Consider the following 16,785-nt stretch of genomic DNA (forward strand, 5'->3'; position numbering starts at 1 on the left):
AAGACTCTTCTCAAAAAAAACAAAAACAAAAAAAACCAAAAAAACTTCTATGCATATTTTTGACTGTGCAGCAGGTCAGTGCCTCTAATCCCTGTGTTGTTCAAGGGTCAACAGTTCTTTAGAGCTTGTTAATTTTCATTTTAATCAAGAAAACCTATTTTTAAATCCAGGACTGATAAAAGCTCCTAGACTGTTCCTCCTGCTGCAATAGCACCTTTGCTGTTTACCAGTGCTAAGCCCACATAGATACTTGTGGAGAAAATGCAAAAGCAGCAGAGATGAACTAGTAGGTGACAGGGAAGTGAGGACAAGGGCAGGAACAGGGGGAGGTGCATGAACCATCAGCCATCACTTGAGAAGGGAGAACTGAAAGTGCCACTTGGCTCAGATTAACCCCCAAAATGGTTCCCAGCACAGGGTGAGCACCAGGAAATACAACTGCAGACATGGGAGGTGGTGCTCATCTTCGCTCCTGTTTAATTTCAGTCAGGTATTAAACATTTATAAATTTTTTATACAACAAAACAAGAACATGCAAAGTTACAAATATAGAAAATATAAATTACATGCATATTTCAAAGACCTGTTAATGGTGTCCACTTTGGATTCTTATACAAAACGATTCAGTGCACATTGTAAGCCTAAGGACCACGCAAAAGGGTTTCCCACATATTAAGTATTCAGTACCTTACAAAAGTTAATGCATTAGACACTTCAGATGTTCAGATGTTAACTGCTCTCAACAAAACTCCTAAATCTGTCCTATGCAATATATATTTTATATACATATATATTTTTACATAGAATACTCACAAAGTGCAAGCCAATAATAACATTGCAGAAAAGTAATACATATCTGCTAGGTGACAATATCAAACAATTCAGGGAATAATTTTACTTTAATTAATGTTAACAGAATTTCTTTTACCACTTCAAATCAATCATATTTCTGTCATCTCCAACATAAGATATTTTTTAGATTGTCTCCCTATTCTTTGATTCAAAAGCCAATTACAGAAGCTATGAACTTGACCTAATTCTGGTTTTTGACAATTATAAGACAGAAATAAAGAAATGCAAGCAGTTCTTTTCTTTGCACACTGACCATTTTCTTAATTACATCATCCTCTATGATGATGGTGCTTTCACAACTGCAGCTCTCCGGTATGTCAAAATCATTCTGGTTTCTAGGTAAATGGACAAAGGAGATTTGCCTTCAGTGTCTACAAGGCAATTTACTTTTCTGCTGCCTTAATTACCTATAGTTGAAAGAAAGGAATGCCACGCATAGGTCCTTTAAACAAAAATGGGAGGTTGCCTCCAACAGCACCATTCCCAAACATTAGATTTTAAGTTCCAGAAGCCTTTCAAATATGTTACAGTTATGTTCACTGCGAATATGTCCTCTAGCCAGAGGTTTAGTGTTGTACCGATATTTACTCTTGATGAACAGCTGCTGTGTAGCCCTTACTGTGAAAAGTAAAACATTGCCCCAGTTCTCTGTAGATACAGAGCTCATGCTCCAGTGGGCCAAGCCGGTGTCCCGAGAGCTAACAATTTCTAGGATTTTTTTTTGAATGAGTATCATGCGGCCTCCTAACAAACTTGGCAGAAATGCTGGGTTTTCTTAAAATGAAAAATATCTCTAAATAGCTATGAAAGCTCTGCTAAGACAGGGCATTAGTATACTGAGCTCTAGCCACTGAAGGAGCCAGAGGTATCCAGGCAAAGGTATTTGAGACTGTTCTGAGATTTGTTTTAGCCTCAACCTGCTGCACTAAGTCCAAAAATAAGTCCAGATTAACCAATGGTGATTTGCTGTTATACTTTTACTGGCCTGGCATTAGCAACGGCCCATGATGAACTCAATCAAAGGGGGCTTGACTAGCATCTCAGGTCTACTCTATATTTCCCAGTGCCCATCAGTGCCAAGGGTATTGATTAGCCTATCAGGGACAAAGAGAGAAGCAAGAATGAGACACCACCACTAAAAGGGCTGCAGATGGATACCCCCTCCCTCAACCTGGAAAAAGATTAGAAAGATGGTGAAAACAGGAAGACCTTCCTCATCCCACTATCAGGAAGATGAGGAAAGAAATCAGGAGGATCACAGGCGGGGAGGAGAAGAAGACCATGCTCGATCCTCTCTGATAATAGGCCTGTGATTCCTTCTCATACTGGGTGATACACATCTGCTCAACCACGCGCTCCATCATCTTAACGTCGGTCTCGGTGAAGTTCTCCCCTTTGGTGGTGGTGGTGACCGTGTGCTGCTTGATCGTGATATTGACGCAGTCGTGCACAAAGTTGTTCTGGTTGCTGTACTGATCCACGGGCCTGTAGTACACTTGGTTGGGGTAACGGTACATGTTTTCACGATAGTAACGGTCCTCATAGTCATTGCCAAAATGTATGAGGGGCCTGCTCATGGCACTTCCCAGCATGTAGCCGCCAAGGCCCCCCACCACTGCCCCAGCTGCTGCAGCACCAGCCATGTGCTTCATGCTGGTTTTTGGCTTACTGGGCTTGTTCCACTGACTGTGGGTGCCACCTCCTTGACCCCAGCCACCACCATGAGGCTGTCCCCAGCCGCCACCATGAGGCTGCCCCCAGCCGCCACCATGAGGCTGCCCCCAGCCACCACCACCCTGGGGTGGGTAGCGGTTGCCTCCAGGGCTGCCCTGCCCCGGGTATCGGCTGCCTCCAGTGTTCCATCCTCCAGGCTTCGGGCGCTTCTTGCAGAGGCCCAGGTCACTCCATGTGGCCACAAAGAGAACCAGCATCCAGCAGCCAAGGTTCGCCATGATGACTGTTCTGTAAAATGAAGAGGAGAATATCAGAGTCCCATATTTATGTTGAAACTACTAAATGTTTGGTGCATAATGAATGAGTGCATAGCAATGGCATCAGTTGCTCAAGTGAAACGCTGTTCCCGCCCTGTACTTCTCTGAAGCACTTAGGACAAAAGCAAAGGTAAGAAAAGCGTGAACACAACTCTTTCTCCTGCTCCAAGGACAAATCTGACCCTAAGTTATGGACTTGATGAATGAGCTTTAGTTCATTATTTAATATTTTATGAGTGATTTATTTTCTTCTAATTTTTGTACCAAAACAACAAACAAATCAAACATCCAGAATGACAGTTTATGATCCTTTGGAGAATGTACATTCTTCAAATTAAAAATCTCTTTTCAAATTAAAGATCTCATTTACCCTGGGTACTTAGCTCCCAGAGCAGAGACCTATGACAATAGTAAAATGATTGCTAAATAGTACCTGCTATACCGTAGGTCAAATCATAGGCTCCAAATCATCACTGTGTGCCATAAAACCTAAAATGGCATATACTGTAAATGGCATATACTGTAACACTGAAGTTAGTCTTGTCCTCAGTGCTGGGATGATCTGCAATTTTTTTCCCTCTCTCTTTCCCCTTTTTTATTTTTATTTTTTAAAAAAACAACACCTAGCTTGTTGAGATATAATTCACATACCATATAATCCACCATATACCATGTACAGTTCAATGGTTTTTAGGACATTTAATGAAATGTGCAACCATAACTGTTGTCAATTTTAGAACATTTTTGTGAACTCAGAAACCCCTTACCTTTAACTATCACCCAATTAGCTGCAAATTCTTTTAAAAATTAGAAAATTATTTTTCATCTCCTTCAGGGCTAATGACTGAATTGGATAATATTCGTAAAAAGAATTATCAAATAAATAAATTAACATCCTGTTTATGTTTCTACTAATATTATTGAAATGGGAAGTTTTGCCTTGGTGGTCATAAGCAAATCAAAATATATTTGAAAGTTACAAGCAGAGTTGGTCATGCCAGTTAGGGTTTTTGGAGGCTCTTTTAGGTGGGGGTCTGTGGGGCAGGTTCTTTGCAGGCCTGCTTCCTTGATGTAGTTCCCATGATCTCATGAGGCCCAGCTCTTGGCCTCCCTGCTACTCACACACCCCAGGAAATCAAACTGGGGCACCATCCCCTCAGTCAGTAACGTTCAATCTAAAGGGCTTTTATGTCAGCACTTTCTCCATTCACTCCAATGGGTGACAAATCCAGCCAAAGCTCTAGAGTGACTGAATTTTCTCTCTCACAGCATACACTGGATTTATCAGCAAATCTCAGCAGCTCTACCTTGAAAATCAATCCTAAGCACCTCGGCTTCTCACATTTTCCAACATGACCATCTTATTCAGTGCCTCCATCATTTCTCACCTGATTCCTTCAACAGCCTCCCAACCAGCCTACCTGCTCCTCCCCTGGCTGCCTTTGAGTGCTCTCCTCTTAATATGCGGGTCACATCGTGCCACTTCCCTTGTCCCTCAGTGAGGCTCCTTTGTACTCTGGATAAAACACAAGGTCGTGGCCATGCTGGCTGGGCCCCACGTGACCTGGTCCAGGCCTCCTATTGCCCCTCAAACCTGACAAGCACGTCCTGTCTCAGGGCTGTTGCCCTTGCTGTTCTCTGGGCCTAGAAGGCTTTTCTTCCAGCTACTCATGTGGCTCAAGTTTGCTCAGTGGGGCTCTTCCCATCACTCTACCTAAAATAGCACCCCCAGCCCACCCCCTTTCCCAGCTTCGTTATTCTCTGGAGCAGTTACAGCTACTTGAGATATTATGTTATTTATTGTGTGCTTATTGTTCACATTCTCCACGGGAGTACAGGCTCCTTGAGGGCGGGGTTTGGTTTTGTTCACAGCAATGTTCCTAGACACAGCACTTGACCCATAGACTTGCAAAATAAATGCTGGACAAATGAATGAGTGGGAAAACACATGTTATAAAGCATAAGGAATAATCAAACTAAATATTAAATATTTATAATGGATACACAAAGAGAACCATATTTATAAATGTACAAAATGGTATTTTTGACAATGGCCAGCTAATATTTTTAATTCAGTTAAACAAGTATTTATTTTATGTGCCAGCTACTCCAGTAGACTCTGGCTGGCTGGAGATATTACCTGAAATGGGCAAGATGGGAGAAAGAGGAGACTGCAGGGAATGACACTGAGTTGGGCTTTGAACGTGCCTCATTTAAAGCTGTAAGAGTTAAGGATCTATGAGCTCTTAGATATACCTGAACAGGCGAGGACATGGCATAGTGAGAGAAGCTCAGAGGAGAAGAACCAGGCACAGAAGGTGGGTGGGGCCAGACAACTCTGGAGTGGAGATGGGTGGTGAGAAAGGACACTGGCATGTCTGGAGGCCTATTCATCTAAGATACTCTCTGTCACGAGTCAGGTAGTGGCCTAGTCCTCTGGCATATTTTAAGATATCCTATTAAGTATATGGTAATAGTCAATACCTGTTTATTACTAAGAAGAACACTAAGAATACACTCAGAAACACAACAGGGACATCCATTGTCATGGGACTCAAGGTGCTGTCCAAGGCCATATGCAATAGAAGTAACAGGTATAAGAATGGCAAGAAAAGTGCTCTGGCTGACAGTATTTGCAATTAGTGTGATCATGCCCATAGAAAATCCAACAGAATAACAGGGGTACCATGAGAACCAACGCTAGAGTGCAAGGTTATGGGACTGAAGGTCAGCCTACAAAAATCAACAGCATTCCTCTATACTATTAATAACTGACCAGAAGAAAATATATTCAAAGTAACAACCAAACTGTAAAGTGTCTAGGAACTGACTTAACTAAGAAAAGACTTCCGACGGGCGAAGAATTTTAACTCTAATACAGAGAACATAGAAGATGATCTGAAAAAATGGAGAGGCATTCCATGGTCTTGATTGTAATAACTCAGTATTATAAAGATGTCCATTATCCTCAAATGTACTGGTAGTTTAATTTTTTTTTTTTTTTTTGAGATGGAGTTTTGCTCTTGTTGCCCAGGCGGGAGTGCAATGGCACGATCTCAGCTCACTGCAACCTCCGCCTCCTGGGTTCAAGTGATTCTCCTGCCTCAGCCTCCCTAGTAGCTGGGATTACAGGCATGTGCCACCACACCCGGCTCATTTTCTATTTTTAGTAGAGACAGGGTTTCTCCATGTTGGTCAGGCTGGTCTTGAACTCCCAACCTCAGGTGATCCGCCCGCCTTGGCCTCCCAAAGTGCTGGGATTACAGGCATGAGCCACCATGCCCGGCCTGTACTGGTAGTTTCAATAAAATGCCAGTTAAAATTCCAGGTGGATTTTTTAAGAAGTTCAGTAAACTTATATGGGGAAGAAAATGTCCATGAATAACAAGGTCAACTTAAAACAAAAAAGGTGTAAAGAGGAGGGAATCTGCCAAAGCAGACACGAAATCACTACAAAACCACAGTGATGAAGACTGGACAGTAAAACTCAGGAATAGATGGAGAGACCAAAGGAAACAGAAAAGCAAGTTGAGAGAGAAACCCACGTAGATACACTTTAGCAGGGACTTGATGTGTGCTGACGTGGGCACCACAAATCAATAAAGAAGGAAGGTTTCATGCTTCTGGGAAACAAGAAAAAGAAAACTAGGTCCCTAACTACATACAAAAGTGAACTCTAGATGGATCTAAGACTTACATGTGAAAGGTACAAGTATGGCACTAGAAGAGGAAAATATTGGCAAATATCTTTGTGACCTGAAGGACGAATGGGGGAAGAACTTTTTAAACAAAAAGCACAAACCATAAGGCAAATAATTGATGAATTTGATTACATCCTCAAAAACCTAAAGACGGAAATACCATTCGACCCAGCAATCCCATTACTAGGTATATACCCAAAGGAATATAAATCATTCTATTACAAAGACACATACACGTATATGTTCATTGCAACACTATCCACAATAGCAAAGACGTGGAATCAACCTAAATGCCCATCAATGATAGACTGGATAATGAAAATATGGTACATATATGCCATCGAATACTATGCAGCCCCAGAAGAGAATGAGATCATGTTCTTTGCAGGGATGTGGATGGAACTGGAAGCCGTTATCCTTAGCAAACTGACACAGGAACAGAAAACCAAATTCTACATGTTCTCATTTATAAGTGGGAGCTAAATGATGAGAACACATGGACACACGGAGAGGAACAACACACACCAAGGCCTATCGGAGGGTTGGGGGAGGGAGAGGATCAGGAAAAATAACTAATGGGTACTAGGCTTAGTACCTGAGTGATGAAATTATCTGTATGACAAACCCCCATGACACAGGTTTACCTATGTAACAAACCTGCACTTGTGCCCTTGAACTTAAAAATGAAAAAAAATTAAAATTTAAAGATTCTTATTCAACACGATAAAGCTGACTCTGGACAAAGTTAATAGAAAGAATACACAATGGTAAAAGGGACTTAAAATCAACAGAGGATTCATTTCTAGAACTTACAAGGAATTCTAACAGAGCAGTAAGAGACAGTAATTCCAACAGAAAAAATGGTCAAAAGATATAACTGATAATTTACCTAAGAGAGAAATCTAAAAGGATAGAAAAAGATAATCAAAATCATTAAGAATATAATAAAAATGAAACAAAAATGATATAACATTCATGCTTATCAGGATAGCACAAAAAAAATTTTTTAAGGAAGTTGAAAAATGTGAGGATTTGGAACCTACATGGCTATCAGAGGAACGTGGATAATACAACTGAATAGAAGAAGTGAAATAAAGTAAATGATTATTCAACTCAAAAAGAAGAAAACAGAAAACTTCAAAATAAACTGTCATAGTTATAAATTAATAGAGATGAAAATCGAATTTAATAAATAAAACCCAGAAAAATGTGGAATTTCTAAATAAAATTAAGAGTTATTTGAAAATGCAACACACACACACACACCACTAGAAAACATCTCTATAAGGGGAAATAGCTTTAGAGAATGCTTTAAAAGGATAATAAATTACTATATACAACTTTCCTTAATGAATAAAAATATTTCCGAAATGGATTGTCTTTCTGTTAAGATATAAATTATAAAAATCAACTTTAGAATTAATTCATTTAACAAATATTTATGGAATAACTAGTATGTGCCAGTTTCTTTTTGTTGTTGTTGTTTCTTTTCTGATAGAGATGGGGTCTTGCTATGTTGCCCAGGCTTGTCTCAAACTTCTGGGCTCAAGAGATCTTCCCGCCTTGGCCTCCCAAAGTGCTAAGACTACAGGTGTGAGTCACCATGCCCAATCAGTATGTGTCAGCTTAAAAAAAAATAGAAGACTAGAACTGACCAATAACCATAGAAGAAATGGAGAAAAAAAGCTGTCAAAAATTATACACTGTAATATAACACTTACAGTAACATAACCTTTTAAATTTTTTTAGACAGGGGCTCACCCAGGCCAAAGTATAGTGGCATGATCTCAGCTCTCTGCAACCTCCACCCAATGGGCTCAAGTGAACCTCCTGAGTAGCTGGGACCACAGGTATGTGCCACCAAGCTCGGTTATTTTTTTGTATTTTTAGTAGTGATGGGGTCTCGCCATGTTGCCCAGGCTGGTCTCGAACTCCTGGGGGTTCAACCAGTCTGCATGCCTCAGCCTCCCAAAGTGCTGGGATTATAAGTGTGAGCCACAGCTATATATAGGTGACCCACAACACATTATTGTGCCACCATGCCTGGCACAATAATTTACTGATTAGCTTAACACATACTTTAAGTGTCAGAATTCTAAGGGTCAAGAATTGTGCTAGGGGCTGAGGACACAGTTTGGAATAAGATACTTAGCTTGGTGGGCTTAAGAACCAAAAAGGAGATCAAATCTGTGGAGCCCCATGAGACAGCGGCAGGTGGACTGCTGAGACTAGGGAGGTGGTGAGGGTCAGATCATGAGGGCCTCATGGGCCATAGAGAGAAATGTCTATCTTCTTCTGAAAGCAGTGGGGAGCCATTAAAGGGTCTTAGTAGGACAGTAACATCATAAAATTGTTTTTTTTAAAGCTCACCTCAGGCCTATAATCCCAGCACTTTGGGAAGCTCAGACAGGAGGATTGCTTGAGCCTAGGAGTTCGAGACCAGCCTGGACAACATGGCGAAAACCCATGTCTACAAAACATTTTTTCTTAAATAGAAGAAAATTTAGTGGGACAAGAAAGGGAATGGAGACGCCAGTTAAGAAACTACTGCAGGAAGACGGTGGCGTGGCCTGGGATGCAGTCCATGCAGCTGGCAGGCTGTGAATAAATGAGACATATTTTACAGAAAGAGCCAGTAAGACTTGCTGGTTGAGTGGATGGAGGAGTGAGAGTTGCCCGGGCCTGGGGCTTCCGTAACCAGGGAGATGGCGGTGATGCCATCTACTGAAATAGGACAAACTGGTGGAGGGTCATGCTTGGGAAAGAAAACCAAGAGTTTCAGTATGGACATGTAAACTTTGCCACATATATGAGACATCCAAGTGGGAGTATCAATTCAGGCAATTGTTATAGGAATCTGTAACTCAGTAGAGATAAACATTTGGGCATCTTCACCTGAGATGCAGTATTTAGAGCCAATGGGATAAAGGGCCAAGATTCAAATGCTAGTATGCAGGTGGGCACACTGAGCCACCCTGCCATGGTACCCTCCTCTCACACAGGTGCCAAAATCCAAAAAAATAGCACCCAACTTATTTTAACAGTTTAGTAAAAGAAGAATACATTATGACCAATATGGATTATTTTAGGAATACAAGACTGGTTGAAAATCAGGAACTCTATTAATAGGTTAGGAAGAAAAAAGGATTTTCTTCAGATGTTGAAAAGTTTTCAATGAAAATCAGTATCACTCCTAAATTTTTGAAAATTTAAGCTATTTTAAAAATGTTTCTATAGAACTGGAAGGATAGTCTCTTTCCATCATAGAGAAATGCTGTCACAAACACAAAGCCCAAAATATCACAATTTTAAGAGGAAAGGCATTCCCATTAATGTGGTGAACCATAATCTATTGCTTTTATGCTATTAGGTTGTTCTATAAATTCATCTAGGTATAATTTTTTTACTTTGAAAATTCAGGAAAATCTCAAAAAAATGTCTTAGAATAAATATGTGAGCTTAACAGGGTGGTAGTTTTTCAAATCAACAAATCAAAACTCAGTGAGTCCCTAAATCAGTTGCAGTTAAACATTTCATAGAGAAAAATATTCATCCACAATGGCAGTAAAAATTGAAAATATCTAGGATTTAACCTGAAAATAAATAGTAGGAAAGCTACAAAATTTTACTGAGACATAAAAGAAGACTGGAAAAAGAGAAAGACATACAACTTTTTTTTGTTCTGAAAGATACCAAGTTATTGAAAGATACCAAGTCACCAGCAAATAATCCATAAAGTAAACACAATTTCAGTCAGCATTCAAAGGTAATTTTATAACCCCTTGTTTGCTTTGGATCTCTTAGATTTTTGGACACATGATTTAGAAAGAAAATAAATAAGGAAGCATCAGACTTACACTTCACTTAAACCAAGTGCATCTAAACAGACAAATACAGGACATTCCATCCAACAGCTGCAGAACACACATTCTTCTCAACAGCACATGGAGCATTCTCCAGGATAGATCATATGTTAGGCCATAAAACAAGTCTTAACAAACTTAATTAGACTGAAATCGTATCAAGTTTCTTTTCTAAGCATGATGGTATAAAATTAGAAATTAATAACAGGAGAAACCAGCATTATCCTGATGTCAAAGTCCCACAAAAATATACACGAAAATGGTAGTATAGGCCAATATCCCTGATGAACATAGGTGCAAAAATTCTTAACAAAATTCTAGCAAAGCAAATTCAACAGCTCATTAAAAAGATCATTTACTATGATAAAGTGGGACTCATCCCAGGGATGCAAGGATGGTTCAACATACACAAATCAATAAGTGTGATACATCTCAGTAACAGAATGAGACAATAACCATACTATCATTTCAATAGATGCAGAAAAAGCGTGTGACAGAATTCAACATTCTTTCATGATAAAAACTCTCAATGAATTAGGTATAGAAGGATTGTACCTCAACACAATAAAGGCCACATAGGACAAGGTCACAGCTAACATCATACTTAATGGTGAAAAATTGAGAGCTTTTCCTCTTAGATCTGAAATGAGACAAGGATGCCAACTTCACTGAATTTTAGGATTGTTTTTTCTATTTCTGTGAAGAATGTCATTGGTATTCTGATAGGGATTCTATTGAATCTGTAGACCACTTTGGGTAGTATGGACATTTTAACAATATTAATTATTCCCCCATGAGCACATTCTATCTTTCTATTTGTGTCTCCTTCAATTTCTTTCATCGGTGTTTTATAGTTTTCAGTGTAGAGATCTTTCACCTTCTTGGCTAAATTTATTCTGAAATATTTTATTTTGTAGCTGTTGTAAATGGAACTTTATCTTTATTTCTTTCCAGATAGTTCACTATTGGCATATAGAAACACTACTGAATTTTGTATGTTAATTTTGTATCCTGCAACTTTACTAAATTTATTAGTTCTAATAGTTTTCTGGTGGAGTCTTTATGGTTTTATAAGTATAAAATCATGTCATCTCCAAATAGGAGCAATTTAACTTTTTCCTTTCAAATTTGGATGTTCTTTATTTCCTTCTCTTGTCTAACCGTCCTGGCTAGAACTTCCAGTACCATATGTTGAACAGAACTGGTGTGTGTGAACATTCATTTGTCTTGTTTCGGATCTTAGAGGAAAAGCTCTCTTTCTAATTTTGTACACAGTACATATAATCTTATCTGTCAAATTAAAAAATAAATAAATTTGAAAAAGAATTCAAAAGGGATTTTAAAAGACATTATGAAATTATACTCAAAACTCAAAAGACTGAAGAAAACTTTTAATGAGAAGATAATCCAGGGTGCACTTGACCTGCCAGGTGTCAGAGTGCAAAGCTACAATAAGATCACATGGCACTGATGCATGAGCAGAATGGCAAAACAATGGAACTAGAGAGAGGGTACAAAAACATCCATAAATTACCCCATTCATCTTATTCCCATTTATAGATGGGGAGTGAGAGTCAGAGCTGGTAAGAACTTATCCCAAGGTTGTAACAGCCCAAGGTGTTGGAGCTGAGATCCAAATGTAGCCGCCAAAGCCTTCCAGCCCATATAACACATTACAACTTGAAGCTTAATTAGTTACATTGGGAAGGGGCAAATGTCCAACAGTCCCCCACCTTCACCCCATAGTGTCCCTTGTCTTTTCTGAGCTAAGTAAATTCCCTTGCTATATTTTAATTTTTTTGAGGTCCATAAAGAACTTGATGTAAGCTGAAAAAAAATTTTGCACAAAAATTGGGGGTAGCGGTTTCTCACTGGCACCCAGAGGCCACAAACTGAATAGAGCAAAGGGTCCCCAACCTGGTCCATCATCAAAATTACCTGGGGAGCTTTTAAAAAACAACATTGCTGGAACCCATCCCAAGCCAGTCAGAGAGTGCCTAGCGATGGGAGACAGGCTTTGGGAATCTATAAAAGCTTCTCAGGGAATTGGCACCCGCGATCAGGCTTCACTGCTAGGTCTCAGGGGTCTAATCTTCAACATTTATAATGCTTTTCATTGAAGGGTTACTTCCCTTAAAGTGATCACACAATACTGTAACAGTTTAAGTAGAATGCAGTTGGAGAAAAAGGACTGGTTAGTACATTGAGAAAAAAAATTCTCCCAGCCGTGAGAATTGCTGCACACACAATTCACTTATTTTATAATGCTGTTGCCATCACTGGGTTAGATATAGACATGTTTTGAATGTTTAATATGCAGCAGTTCACAGCGGATATAGTTGCCTTGGAAGAAGAAATAAGATCTGAAAAGGGAGAATGGACAAAGTAAGTTAAAACTGAAGTTCAGAGAATCTTTTACCTTGGGTTGGCCAGTTGGTTGAGAGCCATGTTCAGGGTCAATGTGGTGCAGAAACTTCTGTTATGTTATTATTGTTATTTCATGATATTATTTTTAAAATGGCTGCACCCTTACATAATTCAGAATAATTCTAAAAATCTGTGGCCATTTCTCTGCAAAATTAAACTGATTTTACAAGAAATGATGATGCAGTGAGGTGTGAGTTACACAGATGGACCCAAATGGCCTCTGGATCAACAGCCTGTGATCACAGCCTTTCCTGACCCTCATTTTCTGTGACAGTTGGTGACTTTCAACCTGTCTTTCCTAAGACCACAGAGGTTCTGCAGGATATGTACAATCTGTTGTGGCTCAGCTAAACTAGATTTGTGCCTCCAGGAAGACAGAAAACTTAGACATGGCTGAAATTGTTCAGTTTTGAAAAATATTCAGGAGTCCTTAAAAACAACGACAGCAAAAAACTAGAATTGATAAATGAATCTAAGAACTGATTCTTAAAAAAAAACCCAATATACAAATTACTAAATCATTAATCAACTAAAAAATGGAACAATATTTGAAAAAGGAAACAAGGTTGGCTAAAAATCTTTTATTCTAAGTAGCAAATATAACAATCTCTCCTTTCTCTTACACACAGAAAACTGTGGGTCCATTTCATTTAAAAAATTAAAACCTGTTGAACTATTTTTTAAATGTCCTTATTTAGTGATAGCAACATATTCACCAAAAGAAAATTAAGATCACCTATAATTTCAATGAAAACGTCCATTTTCTATGCTTTTTCTTTCAGATTTTTCACATATGCGTTCACGTTAGAGTAAGCAGGTGCAGTTTAGTAACCCACTTTTTTACTTACCAGTTTTTCCCCACATATCATAGGCTCCAAAATCATGATTTTTGATGGTTACGTAATGTTTATTTCAGTTTATCTGTCATAATTTTCTTAGCTACTGCCCTGGTGTTATACATTTAGACTGTTTTCCAGCTGTTCTAATTTTAGATCATTCTGCTGGGAATATGTGCCTGTTTTTTTTTGTTTGCTTCTTCCATTGCAGGTAAATTCTCAGGAGTGGGGTTTCTAGGTCACAGCTTCCAACTTCTTAATGCATCACCAGATTGCTTTACAAAAGGTTTGTACTGGGTCAAAATGCTCCAAATAACGCATACATACAGACGCAGAAAGTAGCTATCATTTCCTCCATTCTATGAATGGACAAAAGGAGGATCAGGAAATTAGGTAGCCTGTCCAAAGTCACAAAATTGACTGTAGAACCATCTTTGTGACCTCAAAGCCCTGCCACCTCCCCGGACACTTGAAAATGCCAAGTTTTGGGCAACCTTCCAGTAAGGGTTGCTGTTACTATTAATTATTTTTGTTATTTTAATAAATGTAAAATGATAACCCAAACATGCTCTAATTTGCATTTTATTGTGTAAATTATTCATCATTTTGTCATTTATCTATTATAATCTTAATATTTTCCTTTCAGTGTGGAAGATTTGTGTTAGATACAAATAACATACAAATCACATCCTACCCCTCTCTGCCTGCTTTTCCCCTTACTGGTTAGCTTTTTTTCACTGTAAGACCTTCTCAGTGCTTGTGTAAGTAAAATTGTTCTTTCCACTGGTGATTTTTTCCTCTCTTCTACAAATCTAAGAGCGTCGTTGATTTTTTCAGAGGTTTAACATATTCACCCAATTTCCTGTTCTTATGTTTTTGACAATTATATTTGTAAAAATCCTTAATCCTTTTCTACCAGGAGTTTTTTCCTAAGGAAACGGGAAACATCTCAAATGTTCTGCCTATGGGGAACTACTAATTAAACCGTGATGATCTAAGAACAAGAAAATAACGCAGCCATGAAGATTCTCAGCATTATGGCAGTGAAACTGCACTGTGTTGTGTGAGAATCTGGAGGCTAGGAAACAAAAACAGGGAGCTGTGGCCTTGCGATGGAGAAGATGGATGTGACGGTGGTGGAATTACGAGGTTAAAAAAAAAATCTATTTCCTACAGCCACTACAAAGAGAAGAGCAAAAAATTCCTTAAAAAGTACAGTAAACATGGATTTCTCCCCATTGTTTAATAACGAAACGCGAAGGCGCCTGCTGCACAGGTGGAAAGGCCAGTGACTCAAGGGTCATCCTTCGAGGCTGGTTGTTCCTTGGAGCCCCCCATGACCAGTGTTCTCCCTCCAGGGGTCTGGGAGGAATACGACTGGTCAAGCTGGGGTCCCGCCGTCGCACCTGGGGCCAGGCCGCAGACCTGCAGCTCCTCTCTCCCCGCCACGGGCGAACAGAGGGTGGGGCCTCCCTGGACCCCGCCCCCGCCGAGGCCCGAGGCCCCGCCCCCGCCCGCCCGCGTGGGCCCCTTCCTCAGGCGGTGGCGGCGGTGGCTACGGCCGCACGGCTGCGGCCTCCCTCGGAGAAGCTGCGGTCGCGAGGATGAAGGGCGGGGCCGCCTCCCGGGAGGAGCGCTGCGGCTGCGGCGGGAGGGACCGAGGCGCCCCGGAACTCCCCCGGCGGGCGTCCCTCTTTCCATCCCCCCAAGCACCCTCTGGGCATCGCGGAAGCGCCAGGCCTTGCCGAGGGGCGTCCCGGGCCCCGATCCCGGCCTCCGAGGGGCGGCCAACGGGCGGAGAGCGCGAGCCCCGCGGCCCCCAGGCGCCCCTCCTCGCCCCGCGCCCTGCGGAGCCCGCTGGCCGCCCTCTCGGAGTTCCCTGGCCGCCGGCGATCGCCCGCTGGGCCGGACCCACAAGGGGTGCAAGGGGGCTGAGACACCCCGGCGCCACCGACTTCCCCACGGGGCTCCGCCAGCTCCCCCAGCCCCCACGCGGAGTAAAGGGAGCTTTCCTAACCCGAAAAGTGAAGCCGAGCCGCCTCACCCGAGCCGAGACCAGCGCACCCGGGCAGGCCCGAGACGCGTCACGCGCCCGCGGGGCAGCCCCCGGCCCCTCCTCACTGGGGTTCGGACCCTGCCCGGCCGGGCATCCTTGTGCCTGGGACCCGAGGCCCGGGGTCCTCACTCGGCCCCCGCAGCTCCCCTGCCCCCGCCCGAGTTTCCCCCACCCCGGGTGTTTACCTGCCTCGGTCGCGAGGAGAGGAGAAGCTCGCGGCGCCGCGGCTGTCAGCGACTGGCGCGGAGGGCAGGCGACGCTCGGAGCCGAGGGGGAGGGACGCGGGGCGGGGAAGGGAGGCGGCGGCGCTCGCGGGCGGAGGTCGGCGCAGGGACCAATTGTAGCGCGGCCCGGCGCACACTCGGTGCCCACGGCGGGCGGCCGGCAGAGGTTTAAGTTAAAGGGTGCAGCGCTGCCAAGCAGGGCCGGGAATGAGTCACCAGAAAAAAAGAGTTGAGATTCGCTTGAACACTTGCATCAGTTGATACCGCCTGCGGGTGCCATCGCTCCCTGACGTGGCTCATTGACTGTAAAAATCATCTTTAATTGGAAATTCGGCCCAAAGCTCCAGCTCCCCGTTACATAATAGAGAACTCGAGAAAATGAAAGTCTCGGGAATGAGGAAGAAATTTCTGGAACTTTTGCAACCAGAAATTTCTAAAGAGGAAAACAAAAATTTTGCTTACTCTGGATTGAGATTAATATTTATGAATTTTCACATAAACTCTTTAATTTTGAGGCGTAGAAAGGACACTGACCATCACCTGTTCCTTCGTTCATTCACTTTCTACTCCTTATTCTAGGCAAGAGGTTATTTAGGTGGTGATATTAACAAATGAGAAAAATGCACTCTGTTTAAAAACCCCTCTTTGCACATTACCTGAGATATATTCTATGAAACAGGGTGGTGTGTTCTTGCCCAGGATTCCTGCTGACAACTTAGAGAAAGGTTTGTCTCATTTTAAAGGAGGGCGAGGGATGAAGTGATGGAAGGACAGGAGTTAGAGGGAGGGGATTTTATAAATTATAACCCAAATTGGACAATTTTAGGAGTGAAAT

At 41.6% G+C, this 16,785-nt stretch overlaps 1 protein-coding gene across 2 annotated transcripts; it reads right to left on the reverse strand.

Annotated features, from left to right (window-relative positions):
* Window positions 1-452: 452 nt before the first annotated feature.
* PRNP (prion protein) lies at window positions 453-16,325 on the reverse strand. 2 transcript variants are annotated; one of them, XM_033185731.1, is made up of 2 exons: window positions 15,912-16,325; window positions 453-2,814 (listed from the first exon to the last, which is right to left on the reverse strand). In XM_033185731.1, the coding sequence occupies exon 2, from the start codon at window positions 2,802-2,804 to the stop codon at window positions 2,067-2,069; it is 738 nt and encodes a 245-aa protein (XP_033041622.1). In that variant the 5' UTR covers window positions 2,805-2,814; window positions 15,912-16,325; the 3' UTR covers window positions 453-2,066. The 2 variants fall into 2 exon arrangements, with proteins under 2 accessions (XP_033041622.1, XP_033041623.1); XM_033185732.1 differs by having other exon boundaries at window positions 15,916-16,265.
* Between the last annotated feature and the right edge of the window lie 460 nt (window positions 16,326-16,785).

This window comes from Trachypithecus francoisi, unplaced genomic scaffold (genome assembly GCF_009764315.1).
Source record: "Trachypithecus francoisi isolate TF-2019V2 unplaced genomic scaffold, Tfra_2.0 Lachesis_group21, whole genome shotgun sequence".
Classification (NCBI taxonomy): Eukaryota; Metazoa; Chordata; class Mammalia; order Primates; family Cercopithecidae; genus Trachypithecus; species Trachypithecus francoisi.

Coding starts and splice junctions, on each gene's coding strand:
- PRNP (XM_033185731.1), bottom strand. CDS start 2,804: ATGGCGAACCTTGGCTGCTGGATGCTGGTTCTCTTTGTGGCCACATGG.